This window comes from Curcuma longa, chromosome 12, assembly GCF_044706935.1.
Source record: "Curcuma longa cultivar G26 ecotype Majalengka, Jawa Barat chromosome 12, ITB_CL_G26_1.1, whole genome shotgun sequence".
Classification (NCBI taxonomy): Eukaryota; Viridiplantae; Streptophyta; class Magnoliopsida; order Zingiberales; family Zingiberaceae; genus Curcuma; species Curcuma longa.
Genome location: NC_133872.1, coordinates 1,138,857 through 1,155,180, shown reverse-complemented (window position 1 = coordinate 1,155,180; position 16,324 = coordinate 1,138,857). Strand labels below are relative to the sequence as shown.

At 41.3% G+C, this 16,324-nt stretch overlaps 2 protein-coding genes across 3 annotated transcripts; both read left to right on the top strand.

The window, feature by feature from the left end:
- The first annotated feature begins 1,462 nt into the window (after positions 1-1,462).
- On the top strand, positions 1,463-8,056 carry LOC141843635 (linamarin synthase 2-like). 2 transcript variants are annotated; one of them, XM_074731687.1, is made up of 3 exons: positions 1,463-1,982; positions 2,051-2,984; positions 7,873-8,056. In XM_074731687.1, exons 1-2 carry the CDS (start codon positions 1,463-1,465, stop codon positions 2,950-2,952), a joined length of 1,422 nt encoding a protein of 473 aa, XP_074587788.1. In that variant the 3' UTR covers positions 2,953-2,984; positions 7,873-8,056. The 2 variants fall into 2 exon arrangements, with proteins under 2 accessions (XP_074587788.1, XP_074587787.1); XM_074731686.1 differs by having other exon boundaries at positions 2,048-2,984.
- Positions 8,057-11,589: 3,533 nt separating this feature from the next.
- Positions 11,590-13,167, top strand: LOC141843524 (linamarin synthase 1-like). The gene is made up of 2 exons (XM_074731577.1): positions 11,590-12,114; positions 12,209-13,167. Exons 1-2 carry the CDS (start codon positions 11,604-11,606, stop codon positions 13,108-13,110), a joined length of 1,413 nt encoding a protein of 470 aa, XP_074587678.1. The 5' UTR covers positions 11,590-11,603; the 3' UTR covers positions 13,111-13,167.
- The last annotated feature ends 3,157 nt before the right edge of the window (positions 13,168-16,324 follow it).

Sequence of the window (16,324 nt, the reverse complement as noted above, 5' to 3'; positions counted from 1 at the left end):
AGAGGAGGATAAATAAGATAGAAAGATATCTTTATTTGAATGAGATTTTTATATAAGTCAAAAATAAGTTTAAGAAGATTTAGATTCGAAATGAATAATATTATATTTTGAGAGATATATGAATTTTATTAGTTAAAAAATATATTGCATGACTCTGATAATTTTATTTATGCTAATTGTGTAATAGATTTATTTATTTATCGAAGACAAGGGTTATGACAACTTTTATTGCACTTCTCAAGTGGAGATTTTATTCTCTGAAGAAGTCGCAGATCATTATGGTCTGGCCCTGTTCCCTAGGGCTAAAAAGCTAGGAATTAAAAAATAAATGGAGAAAAAAATAGAAAGCACAACCCATTTTTTTTTTGTTAAGTATGAAAAGGTTAAAGGGAAAAAACTTGAGAGGAGTTTAATCCTTTCAAAACAGTCAAAAAAAAAAAGTCTAGTTAAGTGGGTTTGTTAGAATAAGACTTAATAATGCTCTTTTGTAAGTTTTCTGTGAATGCTTCCTTTAGAGTTCCTCAGACCAAAATATGGCCATTGACTCAACGATAGTTTAAATTAATTTACATTTATTTTATTTTTATTTAGCATCTCTAAAGGAACCTGTACATTTTTTTCTATTTGAAATTCACCTTTATATAATCTATTAATGTTAGTCACAGTTCAATGCCACAGATTTTATTTTATGCTTTCTGTTTGCTAGCCAATGCTATTAGGATTCTATTGAAGCGTCTAGTGCAGCAACAAAATTCACGTTGACAAATATAAAAGATCATACTTTTATAAAATTATTTTTAAGTGTAGATATTAATATAATATAATTAATAAAATAAAAAATATAAATTTAAAATATCATAAAATAATTACTTTATAATTATTCATTTTAAAGTCTTCCTATTTTGAAAACTTTATATAATAATTTCATTATCAATTATTAAAAATACATTTTTTCTACATAAATTATATTATTATTCTTTCAATCATCATTCATTTAATTTCACAATCTATAAAAAATATTTTTTCTACCATCACATCAATCACCATTTATTTAAACGCATAATTTATCTTTCATAATTCTCATAATAGAATATCCTAAAATCCTAAAACATTCTGTCTGCCGTCAGAACCGTCAAAGTCACAATCAATGTAATTAATGTCAATGCCAACAATTTATAAACTAATAACTATAACATACTTTTCTTTAACCTAACCGTGGTATTTTTTATCTTTAAAATATTTTATTAAATTATATATCACATAGATAAGTTTCGAATTTATTATCAGTACAAAGATATTAAATCTCACAAAATCTTATACATAAAACTTTTCTTTTTGCAGAAGAAGAAGAGGTGTCTACATATCGTCCATGTAATATGTATAATGGCAATTTAATGTTGATATATTGACTGCCGAACCACACTAGACCAGAGCAGCCATAGCGAGCAGAACCTCAAAATCCATGGCTATAGTAACTGCGGCCGAACCCCAACCCCACGCCGTGCTCGTCCCCATTCCGGCGCAGGGCCACATCACCCCGTTCCTGCGCCTAGCCGCTCTCCTCCTCGCTCGCGGCTTCCACGTCACCTTCGTCCTCACCGAGTTCAACGCCAGCCGGCTGGCCCGGTCCCGGGGCCACGACTGGGCCGCCGCCGCCGGCCCATCCTTCCGCGTTGAGACCATCCCCGACGGCCTCCCTCCGCCGCCTTCGGACAAGCAGGACGTGACGCAGGACGTCCCGGCGTTGAACTTGTCCGTGCGCTCCACGTGCCTCGCCCCCTTCAGGGACCTCATGGCCCGCCTCGGCCGCGCGCCCGATGTGCCGCCGGTGACAAGCATCATCTCCGACGGAGGGATGGGGTTCACCGTCGACGAGGACTTCGGCGTGCCTGTGTTCTTCTTCTTCACGACCAGCGCCTGTGGAGGCTGGAGCTACCTTCACTATCCGGACCTTATCAGCAGAGGCTACACGCCTCTCAAAGGTACAAAATTTAATCGAAAAACAAAATAATTAAGAGAATTTATTTTGCAATTATTTACGAGCTAGCAGACGAAAGCTTCTTGACCAACGGATACCTGGACACGCCCGTTGACTGGATCCCCGGCCTGGAGAACCTCCGCCTGCGGGATTTCCCCACCTTCGTCCGCACCACTGACCCTGACGACGTCATGCTCAATGTTATTGTCCGCCGTGCCACCGTCGACGCGCCTCGATGCGCAGGCTTCATCTTCAACACATTCGCCGCTCTTGAGGGTCCAGTGCTCGCTGCGATCCGTTCCAAGTACCCCAACCTCTACGCCATCGGCCCGCTCCCCTCCTCCTCCGTCTCCTCCTCCCTCTGGAAGGAGGACGTGGATTGCCTCCGGTGGCTGGACGCCCAGCCCGACGCCTCCGTCCTCCTCGTAAACTTCGGCAGCATCACGGTGGTCACGACGTCGCAGCTGAAAGAGTTCGCGTGGGGCCTGTCGCGAAGCGGGCACCGGTTCCTGTGGGCGGTGCGGCCGGATCTGTTGCGAGATGGCGATGCTGCGGCGATAGTGAAGGAGATGGCGGCGAAAGTGGGGGATCGGGGCGCGATGGTGGGGTGGTGCGACCAGCAGAGGGTTTTGGCTCACCCGGCGACGGCGGCGTTCCTGTCGCATTGCGGGTGGAACTCGACGCTAGAGAGCGTGGCCGAAGGCAGGCCCATCGTATGCTGGCCCTTTTTCGCCGAGCAACAGACCAACTGCCGGTACTTATGCGCCACCTGGCGTATAGGCGTGGAGATCTCCAGTGAGGTGATGCAGGAGGAGGTGGAGCGCTGCGTGCGAACCGTAATGGAGGATGAGGAATTGAAGCGCAGGGCGGCCGAGTGGAAGGAGAAGGCGAGGGATGCTGTCGGCCCTGGTGGCTCCTCCACCGCCGATCTCGATAGGCTGGTCGTCAGCTTGATGCAGGCCAGGAAGCCGTGATCGTCGTGAATTTAATTCAGTCACTGAGGAATGTGAGTAAATAATCCTGATCGATAAGTTTAAGTTAATTACAACGTTTCCTTTCTTGATAAGTCTTGACTTAGTCTACCTATTTTATTGCTTTAGTGGAGTTAATAGTGGCTTACGTGGTGTAGTTTTATTGGTTCAAGTAACGTCAGAGCTTATCACTTTTGATGTATAAATATAACTCCGAAGTATGTAGAGAAAGGCAATTCACTGCAATAAAAACTTTCCACCTTTTCGTTGGTTTTGTTACTCGTTGCCTTTTCTTGTTTTTTTCTCTCCTTGCTTTGCTTGCCAGGTGTGGTTTTATTGATTCTGAGCCAACAATTGGTATCAGAGCCTTGAATCCACGATTCTATAAAAATGTCGGGCATTCCACAAGCTGCTACGAAGGAGAACGGCGGAGTGCCATTTCTCTATCCGATGTTAAGCCCTCACAATTACACTGTGTGGGCAATCAAGACAGAGGCGATTCTTGATGCCCAGGGAGTCTGGGAGGCGGTGGAGCCAGCAGAAGGAGCCCAGGTAGATGCAAAGAAGGACAAAAAGACACGTGCATATATCTTGCAGTGTGTCCCCGAAGACATCCTTCTCCAAATCGCAAATAAGAAGACGGCGAAGGAAGTCTGGGATAGCCTCAAGACGAGGTATCTTGGTAGTGATCGGGTGAAGAAGGCACGCGTACAAACATTGAAGAGCGAGTTTGACGCCCTCCGGATGAAGGAGACCGAGACAATTGATGAGTTTGCTAGGAAACTCAGCGCCATGAGCAGCAAATTCTCTACCCTTGGTGCCACGCTTGAAGACTCCTCGTTGGTAAAGAAGTTACTCGATTCTGTTCCTGATAAATTCTTCCCTATTGTTGCCGGTATTGAGCAGTTCCACGACCTTGAGACTATGCCGTTTGAGGAGGCTACAGGGCGACTGAAGGCGTACGAGGAACGAACACTACGATTACATGGCAACACTAACAACACTGAAGGTGAGCTCCTACTTACTCATGCCGAATGGCAAATGCGACAGAAGGGGAGAAACGTGGACACTTCATCAGGAGGCAAGGGGCGTGGATCCAGCAATCCCAGTCGTGGCAATTGGCGTGGGCGTGGACGAGGGCGCGGTCGTGGTCGTGGTACGCAGCGCCAAGACAGTGCAGGAGGCACTAGCGGCAACAACAGTGGCGCTCGTAACAAGAGACATATAAAATGCTTCAATTGTGAGAAAATGGGGCATTATGCGTCTGAATGCTACAACAAGCGTCGTGATGAGGCTCACCTCACTTGTGCCACCGATGAAGAGCCAGCACTGATGATGACTGTGTCCCACGAGGAGTCTCACACAAGGCGTGAGCAGCAGGATATCATTCTACTCAGCGAAGAAAGATTCCTACCGCATATGTATCGCAATGTTAAGAAAGGAGAAGATGAAGACGTCTGGTACCTTGACAACGGTGCTAGCAACCACATGACCGGCAATCGCGAGAAGTTTCAAGAACTAGATGAAACCATCACCGAGAGGGTGAGATTTGGCGATGGATCAACCATTGAGATAATGGGCAAGGGAACGGTTGTGTTCGAATGCAAGAATGGCGGTCAGAAGGCTCTCCACGAGGTATACTACATTCCGAAACTTTGTAGCAATATTATGAGTCTTGGTCAATTGACAGAAACTGGGAACGAGGTGCACATGGAAGGAGATACCATGAAGGTGATTGATAGGAGCGAGAAGCTCTTGATGCGGGTAAAGCGAACACAAAATCGCTTGTACAAAATAGCTTTGAAGACATTCAAGCAAGTCTGTCTCATAGCAAGCTTAGAAGACCCAACCTGGTTATGGCATGCAAGACTCGGACATGTCAATTTCCAGGACTTGAAGCTTTTGGGGGAGAAGAAATTGGCAGTTGGTGTGCCACTATTGCCCCAGCCAAACAAGTTTTGCGAGGTGTGTGCGATGACCAAGCATGCAAGGTCACCATTCCCGTATCAAGCAAATTTTAGAGCAGAGAAGCCGTTAGAACTCCTCCATGTTGATATTTGCGGGCCAATCTCACCATGTACACTCGTTGGTAACAAGTATTTACTTTTGATTGTTGATGATTTCATAAGGTGAATGTGGGTGTTTTTATTAGCAGCAAAGAATGATGCATTCCAAGCATTCAAGAAGTTCAAAGTCTTGACGGAGAACAAGACTGGGTACAAGATCAGAACACTCCGAACAGACCGGGGCGGCGAGTTTCTATCCACGGAGTTCACTCAGTTCTGTGAAAATGAAGGAATCGAGCGGCACCTCACGGCTCCCTACACACCCCAACAGAATGGTGTTGTGGAGCGCCGTAATCGCACCGTGATGGCCATGACAAGATCTCTCCTCAAGGGTACACATATGCCGGCAAGGTTCTGGGGAGAGGCGGTTAGGCATGCTGTCTATCTACTAAACCGTCTCCCAACTAAGGCGCTAGGAGAGCGTACCCCATTTGAAGCTTGGATGGGGAGAAAGCCACATCTCGCCCACTTGAGGGTGTTCGGTTGTGTTGCATATGTGAAAAACACAACCCCTCACCTTAAGAAACTCGACGACAGAAGTTCACCCATGGTATACTTGGGTGTCGAGGAAGGCTGCAAAGCTCATCGGCTATTTGATCCAAGGCGTGGGAAGCTACAAGTAAGTAGAGATGTCATATTTCAAGAAAACTGTGAATGGACATGGAATGCAGGTGCTAACAATGAAGAAAATTTGTCAGAGTTTATTATGTTGGATGCATCCTACTCCGACGAGGCGATTGTTGCAGCAGATGCTGAGGCAGGGGTGGAAGATGTTACACCACCACCAGTAGGCGTGGTGCCCATGACAAGAGTGTCAAGTCCATCTACACCATCTTCAAGCGCCCATGCAACTACCTCATCTTCGGAATCAAATACACCCGAGTCTTATGAAGGGCCAGTCCGTTATAGGTCCCTTGCTGATATCTACGCCAACACTGAGGAAATTGTTGGTATTAATGAAGAGGTGATGATGATGTCTGAAGCCGACATGTTACCAAGAGGCTGCAACCGACGCTTGCTGGTACAAAGCAATGGAGGAGGAACTGAAATCTATCAAGATGAACAAGACCTGGACCCTAACTGAACTCCCATTAGGCCACAAACCTATCGGCCTAAAGTGGGTGTTCAAACTGAAGAAAGATGCAGATGGGAAAGTCATTAAGCACAAAGCAAGGTTAGTGGCGAAAGGCTATGTACAAAGACACGGCATCGACTTTGAAGAGGTATTTGCACCTGTCGCTAGACTTGATACTGTTCGAGTTATTCTTGCGCTTGCAGCAAATCAAAGCTGGGAGGTACACCATCTAGATGTGAAGTCAGCATTTCTCAACGGAGAATTAGAAGAAGAAATCTATGTCACTCAACCGGAAGGGTTTGAGGTACCAAATCAGAAAGATAAGGTGTACAGATTGTCCAAGGCCCTCTATGGACTGCGGCAAGCTCCACGAGCCTGGAACATGAGACTGAACAGGAGTCTAGAAGAGCTTGGCTTCAAAAAATGTACGCAAGAACATGCAGTATATACAAGACGTAAAGGAGAAGCAAACATACTTGTTGGAGTATATGTCGACGATCTCATCGTGACACGAAGTAGCACAGAAACCATCAACAAGTTCAAACAACAAATGATGGCAGAATTTGAGATGAGTGATTTGGGTCTTCTCTCCTACTACCTAGGGATTGAAGTGGAGCAACAAAAGAGTCGGATTTTACTTAGACAATCAGCGTATGCTAAGAAAATTCTATCTCATTTCAAGATGATAGACTGCAACGCCACAAAGCATCCAATGGAACCCAAGACACAGCTGCATAAGGACTTGGAAGGGACTCCAGTTGACGCCACGGAGTATAGGCGCCTCATTGGTTGCTTGAGATATTTGTTACATACACGGCCGGACTTGTCATATTCTGTCGGAATGGCGAGCAGATACATGGAGAGACCCACAATTATGCATCACAAGGTGGTCAAACAAATTCTCAGGTATTTGAAAGGTACAATTTATTTTGGGCTTGTTTACATAAAAGGACCTCAGGAATTTGGTATATTCGGCTACTCGGATAGTGATTTAGCCGGCGATCTCGATGGAAGGAAAAGCACAAGTGGAATGGCTTTCTATCTCTATGAAAGTTTGGTGTCCTGGAATTCACAGAAGCAGAAGACAGTGACACTTTCATCTTGCGAAGCAGAGTTCATGGCAGCCACAACTGCGGCCTGCCATGCTTTATGGTTAAGGAGCCTTGCCAGCGAATTAACTGGTGTAGAGCCGAAGCCGGTAACGTTATTTGTTGACAACAAATCTGCCATAGCTCTTATGAAGAATCCGGTATTCCATGGTCGAAGCAAGCATATAGATACAAGGTTTCACTTTATCAGAGAATGTGTTGAGAAAGGACAGATTGTGGTTGAATTCATTAATACCGGAGAACAGCGAGCCGATGTATTAACTAAAGCATTGTCAGGAGTGAAGTTAGCTGCGATGCGACAACTACTCGGCGTTCATGATTTACAGCCATGTCAGGATTAGGGGGAGTAATGTGAGTAAATAATCCTGATCGATAAGTTTAAGTTAATTACAACGTTTCCTTTCTTGATAAGTCTTGACTTAGTCTACCTATTTTATTGCTTTAGTGGAGTTAATAGTGGCTTACGTGGTGTAGTTTTATTGGTTCAAGTAACGTCAGAGCTTATCACTTTTGATGTATAAATATAACTCCGAAGTATGTAGAGAAAGGCAATTCACTGCAATAAAAACTTTCCACCTTTTCGTTGGTTTTGTTACTCGTTGCCTTTTCTTGTTTTTTTTCTCTCCTTGCTTTGCTTGCCAGGTGTGGTTTTATTGATTCTGAGCCAACGAATTGCACCGCTGGATGTCGTATTACTTTTCCCCCGTTATTTTTAATTAGATGCATCGTTTTATTTAAGATTTGCAATTTAAATGTGTGGATCTCTTGTGACATCTTAAGCAGCTATATCTTGATCCAAAGTCTCCAAAGTCTTGATTAGTAGCTAGAATCTATTTTCCTATGATTTAGATGGGCCAGATCTTTAATGGATGATTCAGATCACTCCTTATCTTGGATGAACAATCTGGATTGTTTCAAGTTAGATCTCTTCATTTAATCCTAGTTTTGAATTTGATTTGGATCGATCTGACTCGAGTCCAGGACCTCTGATCACCTACGAAGTTCACATTCAAATATTTAGAAAGTATACCATGAATATGATCTTATAGATCAACTCATGCATACAAATTAAAGCCAATAAAAGGATAAAAACACAAGTAGAAGCGTCAAAATCTCGTATCAAAACGATAGTTATCAATGGACGTCTTGATCAGAGATTAAGGGAGTTAGTGCTCGATTCACGATTATGTCAGAGTCAAGAGTAATATGTCAGGACGCCTTGATCCAAGACCATGGGAGTTAGTGCTCAATCTGCAATTATGTCCGAGTCGGGAGAAAATACCGATGGACACCTTTATCTAAGATCAAGGGAGTTAGAGTCGATGCTGATATTGGATGCCTTTCCATGACCAAGAGAAATAAACTCGATCAACGATTATATCCGAATTAGGAGAGATATGTCAATGGACATCTTGATCCAAGATCAAGGGAGTTAGTGCTCGATCCGCGACTATATTTTAGTTGGAAGAGATAAGCTGATGGACACCTTGATCCAAGATCAAGGGAGTTAGAGTCGGTGTTGATGAATGCTTTGGTTCGAGATCAAGGAAGATAAATGTGATCCGCGACTATGTTTGAGTCCGGAGAGATATGTTGATGGATGTTGTTCCGACTAAATGTTGCGGATGGATAAGCCACCAGTCAACGAACAATTCGACGTGTGCAACTTCTTATCGGAGCTCAAGGGAAAGGATGATGAGGACCTGAAATGCACTTCAACAGGAGGTGAGAATAGTGTTGGGGAGTCCTGGCAGGTCACTCCGACGCTCAAGTCAGTATTCCGTGAGAGGAAAAATGAGATTACTAAAGAAGAAGAAAAAGAGTTTAGAAAATCAAACCAGCCCCATCAACAGAAGCGGAAGAAGAAGAAGGAGAAGAAGCCCTCCCCTCGGCCCCAGAGGAAGAGTCCCCCTTTTCTTTGCTAAAACTCTCCATTATCTATGAGGAGACCTTCAGATCTGACAACTTCATAAATGCTCTTTATGTTGTCATGTGTCTTGGGAATATGCACAGCTTTATGTGACCATGTGGTTTGAGAATATGCACAACTTTATGTGGTCATGTATCTTGGAAATATGCACATCTTGTTCATGAATCCACAAAAGATAAATATTAATACCAATCCATTTGATTAGTACTGCCAAGTCAGTCGTAAACATGACTAGTTTGACTCTTGGCCTCCATCCGGAAAGGAACCACACCATTCATTGCCCCTGCATCAGACGTCTTGATTCGAGATCAAGGGAGTTAGTGCTCGATCCGTGATTATGTCCAAGTCAGGAGAGAATAACTCGATCCGCAACTATATTGAGTTGGGAGAGAAATAGTTCAATCCCTTGATTCCCAAGTACCAGCGAAGTCGAGGAGATAATGACAAACTCGATTTCATGACTCCCATGTACTATAGTGGAGTCAGAAAGAAAATAAATCAATCCCTCAACTCCTGAATGCTCATGGAGTCATGGAGAAAATGACAAGTTCTCCAATCAAGTGATGCTCCAGGTAGTACATGTAAGGTACACGTCCAATCACAATAGAAAAGAATGATCTCGATTAAAATATGATGGTCCAATCGCAATGGAAAAGAATGATCTCCATTAAAATATGATGATCTTTTGTTAGAAGGGAGGATAAATAAAATTGAAAGATATTTTTATTTGAATGAGACTTTTTTTTATAGAGTCTAAAAATAAATTCAAGAAGATTTAGATTCCAAATGAATAGTATTATATCATGGAAAATATATGAATTCTATTAGTTAAAAAAATATATTGCATGATAATTTTATTTATATTTTATCATGCTAATTGTGTAATAGGTTTTTTTTATTTATTGAAGACAAGGATCATGACAACTTTTATCGCACTTCTCAAGTGGAGATTTTATTCTCTGAAGAAGTCGCAGATCATGTTAGTCTGGCCCTGTTCCCAAGGGCTAAAAAACTTGGAATTAAAAAAAAACGGAGAAAAAATAATAGAAAGCACAACCCCTTCTTTTTATTTGTTAAGTATGAAAAGGTTAAAGGGAACAAAAAAAAAAAAACTTAATAATGCTCTTTTGTAAGTTTTCTGTGAATGCTTCCTTTAGGAGTTCGACCAAAATATGGCCATTGACTCCACGATAGTTTAAATTAATTTACATTTATATTATTTTTATTTAGCAACTCTAAAGGAACCTATACATTTTTTCTATTTGAAATTCACCTTTATATAACCTATTAATGTTAATCACAGTGCAAGGCCACAGAATGTATTTTGTGCTTTCCGTTTTCTATCCAATGCTAGTAAGATTGAAGGGTCTAGTGCAGCAATAAAATTCATCTTGACAAATATAAAAGGTCATATTTTTATAAAATTATTTTTAAGTGTTTATATTAATATAATACAATTAATAAAATAAAAAATATATAAAATTTATAATCATAAAACATTATAAAATAATTACTTTATAATTATTCATTTTAAAGTCTTCCTATTTTGAAAATTTTGCATAATAATTTTATTATCAATTATTTAAAAAATATTTTTTTATATAAATTATATCATCATTCATTCAATCATCACATCACATGATCACACTAATCATCACTTATTTACCTGTACAATTTATCTTTCATAATTCTCATGAAAAAAATACTCTTTCTACCATTACAGTCACAATCGATATAATTAATATCAATATCAAAAATTTATAAACACTCTTTCTACCATCACATTTATATTTTTAATTCATTAATCTAATTAATTTCTTTTAAATATCACTGTGGTCTTTTTAATTCTTAAAATATTTTATTAAAATGCATATTTATTATAACTACAAAGATATTAAATCTCAAAAAATCTTATACATAAAACTCAATTAATTGTATCCATTTTTTTCTTATAAAAACCAAAATGAACACAAACAAATTACACAGCATATCATTTAACTCTTAAAAAATAATAATAAATCCTAATTAACTTCATTAACCATCCTTGGAAGTGATCGACTCGACCCCACAAAAGTTTTCTATCGACTACCATAATAAATCGAGAAGTGCACGCAATGGTCAGTACAAACGCCCAGCATCCTTAATTTGATTGCGCTTCTCATTTGAAAAAAAAATTCTATAAATATATCATAGTTAGATATTAAATAGTAGATATCTAGATGACAACTTGAATGTTTTAGCATCATTTAATATTTTTTCATATTAAATCTGTCATTTTAACGGCCCACTCGATCGGTCCCACATGAGACGTACCATCTTAATGAGCATTGATATTTTAATTATTAAGCCGCAGGTGAGCACGTGTCTGTCTACATATGGTCTCTGTAATAGGTATAATGGCATTTAATGTTGACATATTGACTGCCGAATCAGATTAGACCAGAGCAGCCATTGCGAGCAGAACCTAAAAATCCATGGCTTCAGTGACTGCGGCCAAACCCCAACCCCACGCCGTGCTCGTCCCCCTTCCGGCGCAGGGTCACATCACCCCGTTCCTGCGCCTAGCCGCTCTCCTCCTCGCTCGCGGCTTCCACATCACCTTCGTCCTCACCGAGAACAACGCCAGCCGGCTGGCCCGGTCCCGGGGCCCCGACTGGGCCGCTGCCGCCGGCCCATCCTTCTGCGTTCAGACCATCCCCGACGGCCTCCCTCCGCCGCCTTCGGACAAGCAGGACGTGACGCCGGCTTTGATCTTGTCCGTGCGCTCCACGTGCCTCGCTCCCTTCAGGGACCTCATGGCCCGCCTCGGCCGCGCGCCCGATGTGCCGCCGGTGACAAGCATCGTCTCCGACGGAGGGATGGGGTTCACCGTCGACGAGGACTTCGGCGTGCCTGTGTTATTCTTCTTCACGCACAGCGCCTGTGGAGGCTGGAGCTACCTTCATTATCCGGAACTGGTCAGCAGAGGCTACACGCCTCTGAAAGGTACAAAATTTAATCGAATTAAAGAAATAAACTGAAAAAAAGGAAAACAAAATAATTAAGAGAATTTATTTTGCAATTATTTACGAGCTAGCAGACGAAAGCTTCTTGACCAACGGGTACCTGGACACGCCCGTCGACTGGATCCCCGGCCTGGAGAACCTCCGCCTGCGGGATTTCCCCACCTTCGTCCGCACAACTGACCCTGACGACGTCATGCTCAATGTTATTGTCCGCCGTGCCACCGTCGACGCGCCTCGATGCGCAGGCGTCATCTTCAACACATTCGCCGCTCTTGAGGGTCCAGTGCTCGCTGCGATCCGTTCCAAGTACCCCAACCTCTACGCCATCGGCCCGCTCCCCTCCTCCCCCATCTCCTCCTCCCTCTGGAAGGAGGACGCGGATTGCCTCCGGTGGCTGGACGCCCAGCCCGACGCCTCCGTCCTCCTCGTAAACTTCGGCAGCATCACGGTGGTCACGACGTCGCAGCTGAAAGAGTTCGCGTGGGGCCTGGCGCGAAGCGGGCACCGGTTCCTGTGGGCTGTGCGGCCGGATCTGTTGAGGGATGGCGATGCTGAGGCGATAGTGAAGGAGATGGCGGGGAAAGTGGGGGATCGGGGCGCGGTGGTGGGGTGGTGCGACCAGCAGAGGGTTTTGGCTCACCCGGCGACGGCGGCGTTCCTGTCGCATTGCGGGTGGAACTCGACGCTAGAGAGCGTGGTCGAAGGCAGGCCCATCGTATGCTGGCCCTTTTTCGCCGAGCAACAGACCAACTGCCGGTATTTGTGCGCCACCTGGCGTATAGGCGTGGAGATCTCCGGTGAGGTGATGCAGGAGGAGGTGGAAAGCTGCGTTCGAACCGTAATGGAGGATGAGGAATTGAAGCGCAGGGCAGCCGAGTGGAAGGAGAAGGCGAGGGATGCTGTCGGCCCTGGTGGCTCCTCCACCGCCGATCTCGATAGGCTGGTCGTCAGCTTGATGCAGACGAGGAAGCGGTGATCGTCGGACGGGTTCAGAAATTAGAAATGAAATGTACTGACTTTAGGTATGGAAGGGAAAGGGTGAATTAAACATCAAAATATAATAAATAAAGAAAAAAATTATTAATTTTTCTTTGATATCAAATGGTAAATTATAAATATCTATGTAATTTTTTTAAAGTTAAATTAGAGTTTAAAATAGCCCAATCTTATATAATTTTTTAAAATTAAATTAAAGCCCAAAATAACTTATATTATGAAATCTTCATCAACAAAAAACGAATGGAATGAGAGAGATTCATCTTGGTATGAGACAAACACGCTAGCCAACTGCACCACTATCCTATTCAGAAATATTCAAAATAAGTTAATGATAAATTATTATAAGACTCACAGGGCTGAACTGCAATATAAGATAGTCCATACTTAAATTTGTCTCTAGTGATCGTCGTGAATTTAATTCAGTTACTGAGGAATTGCACCGCTGGATGTCGTATTACTTTTTCCCCATTATTTTTTATTAGATGCATCATTTTCTTCCAAATGGAGAATGCAATCAAAAGATGTTGAGCATCTGGATTGACCGCCGTATGTACTTTCCGATTTACCCTGGTAGTCGGTGGGAAACTTTCATGGGACCGGACCGGTCACCTCAGGGATTGAGTCCATGAGACTGATTGGGATTTATCATTTTTTTATTAGATGCATCGTTTTATTTAAGATTTGCAATTTAAATGTGTGGATCTCTTGTGATTGAATGTCATCTTAAGCAACTAGATCTTGATCCAAAGTCTCCAACTCTTGATTAGTAACTAGAATCTATTTCCCATGACTTAGATGGGTCAGATCTTTAATGGATGCATGATTCAGATCGCTCCTATCGGATAAACGATCTAGATTATTTTAAGTTGGATTTCTTCGTTTAACCCTAGTTTTGAATTTGATTTGGATCGATCTGACTTGAGTCCAGTTTAGATAATTTTAAGTTGGATCTTTTCATTTAACCCTAGCTTTGAATTCGATTTGGATTGATCTTACTCGAGTTCATGGTCCCTTGATCACCTACGAAGATAACATTAAAATATTTAAAAATTATATCATAAATATGAATGAATTTACATTAAAATCTAAATGAATACATCTTATAGATCAACTCATGCATACAAATTAAAGCGAATAAAAGGATAAAAACACAAATAGAAGCGTCAAAATCTTGTATCAAAATGATAGTTATCAGTAAACGTCTTGGTCAGAGATTAAGGGAGTTAGAGCTCGATTCGTGATTATGTCGGAGTCAGGAGTAATATGTCGATGGACGCCTTGATTCGAGACCAAGAGAGTTAGTGCTCGATCTACGATTATGTCCGATTGAGAGAGATTGCCGATGAACACCTTGATCTAAGACCAAGGGAGTTAGAGTCTGTGCTGATGGACGCCTTGGCCCATGAACAAGAGAAATAAATTGGATTCACGACTATTGAATTAAGAGAGATATGTCGATAGGCGTCTTGATCCGAGATCAAGAGAGTCAATGTTCGATCCGTGACTATGTCAAAGTCAGAAGAAATATGCTGATAGACACCTTGATCCAAGATCAAGAGAGTTAGAGTCGATATTGATGAACGTCTTGGTTCGAGATCAAGGGAAATAAACATGATCCGTGACTGTGTTCGAACTGGGAGATATATGTAATGGACATCTTGATTCGAGATCAAAAGAGTTACTGCTCAATCCGTGATAATGTCCAAGTCAGAAGAGAATAGTTCAATCCACAACTATGTTGAATCGGGAAAGAAATAGTTCGATCTCTCGATTCCCAAGTACCCGCGAAGTCGAGGAGATAATGACAAACTCGATTTCATGACTCCCATGTACTAGTGGAGTCGGAGAGAAAATAAATCAATCTCTCAACTCCCAAATGTCCATGGAGTCATGGAGAGAAAATGACAAGTTCTTCAGTCAAGTGATGCTCTAGGTAGTACATGTAAGGTACACATCCTATCGTAATGGAAAAGAATGATCTCGATTAAAATATGATGGTCTTTCGTTAGAAGGGAGGATAAATAAAATAGGAAGATATTTTTATTTGAATGAGGTTTTTTTTAATAGAGTCTAAAAATAAATTCAAGAAGATTTAGATTCCAAATGAGTAATATTATATCATGGGAAATATATGAATTCTATTAGTTAAAAAATATATTGCATGATAATTTTATTTATATTTTATCATGCTAATTGTGTAATTGGTTTATTTATTTATTGAAGACAAGGATCATGACAACTTTTATTGCGTTTCTCAAGTGGAGATTTTATTCTCTGAAGAAGTCGCATATCATGGTGATCTGGCCCTGTTCCCTAGGGCTAAAAAGCTAGGGATTAAAAACTAAACGGAGAAAAAATAATAGAACGCACAATCTTTTTTTTTTTTGAGTAATGATTCATAACATAGCATGAAGAATATCAGCATGAATGCAGCATGACACTCACAACTATATGCAATGGGTCTCATTAGCATACAGTGGGACTCATTGCCAATGTAAATGTCTTGCTGACATTTTTTATGCTACGAATCATTACTCTTTTTTTATTTGATAAGTATGAAAAGGTTAAAGGGGGAAAAAAACTTAATAATGCTCTTTTGTCAGTTTTCTGTGAATGCTTCCTTTAGGAGTTCCTCAGACCAAAATATGGCCATTGACTCCACGATAGTTTAAATTAATCTACATTTATTTTATTTTTATTTAGCAACTCTAAAGGAACCTATACATTTTTTCTATTTGAAATTCAGTATTCACCTTTATATAACCTATTAATGTTAATCACAGTGCAAGACCACAGAATGTATTTTGTGCTCTCCGTTTTCTAGCCAATGCAAGTAGGATTGAAGGGTCTAGTGCAGCAATAAAATTCATCTTGACAAATACAAAAGGTCATATTTTTATAAAATTATTTTTAAGTGTTTATATTAATATAATATAATTAATAAAATAAAAATATATATATATAATTTATAATCATAAAACATCATAAAATAATTACTTTATAATTATTCATTTTAAAGTCTTCCTATTTTGAAAATTTTGCATAATAATTTCATTATCAATTATTAAAAATATATATTTTACATAAATTATATCATCATTCATTTAATCATCACATGATCACACTAATCATCACTTATTTAAATGTACAATTTATCTTTCATAATTCTCATAATAAAAAAATACTCTTTC

Excerpts from the sequence above, each read along its gene's own strand:
- LOC141843635 (XM_074731686.1), top strand. The coding sequence starts at position 1,463 with ATGGCTATAGTAACTGCGGCCGAACCCCAACCCCACGCCGTGCTCGTC. Across the intron at positions 1,983-2,047 it reads AGGCTACACGCCTCTCAAAG|CAGACGAAAGCTTCTTGACC; the intron begins GTACAAAATTTA and ends TTTACGAGCTAG.
- LOC141843524 (XM_074731577.1), top strand. The coding sequence starts at position 11,604 with ATGGCTTCAGTGACTGCGGCCAAACCCCAACCCCACGCCGTGCTCGTC. Across the intron at positions 12,115-12,208 it reads AGGCTACACGCCTCTGAAAG|ACGAAAGCTTCTTGACCAAC; the intron begins GTACAAAATTTA and ends ACGAGCTAGCAG.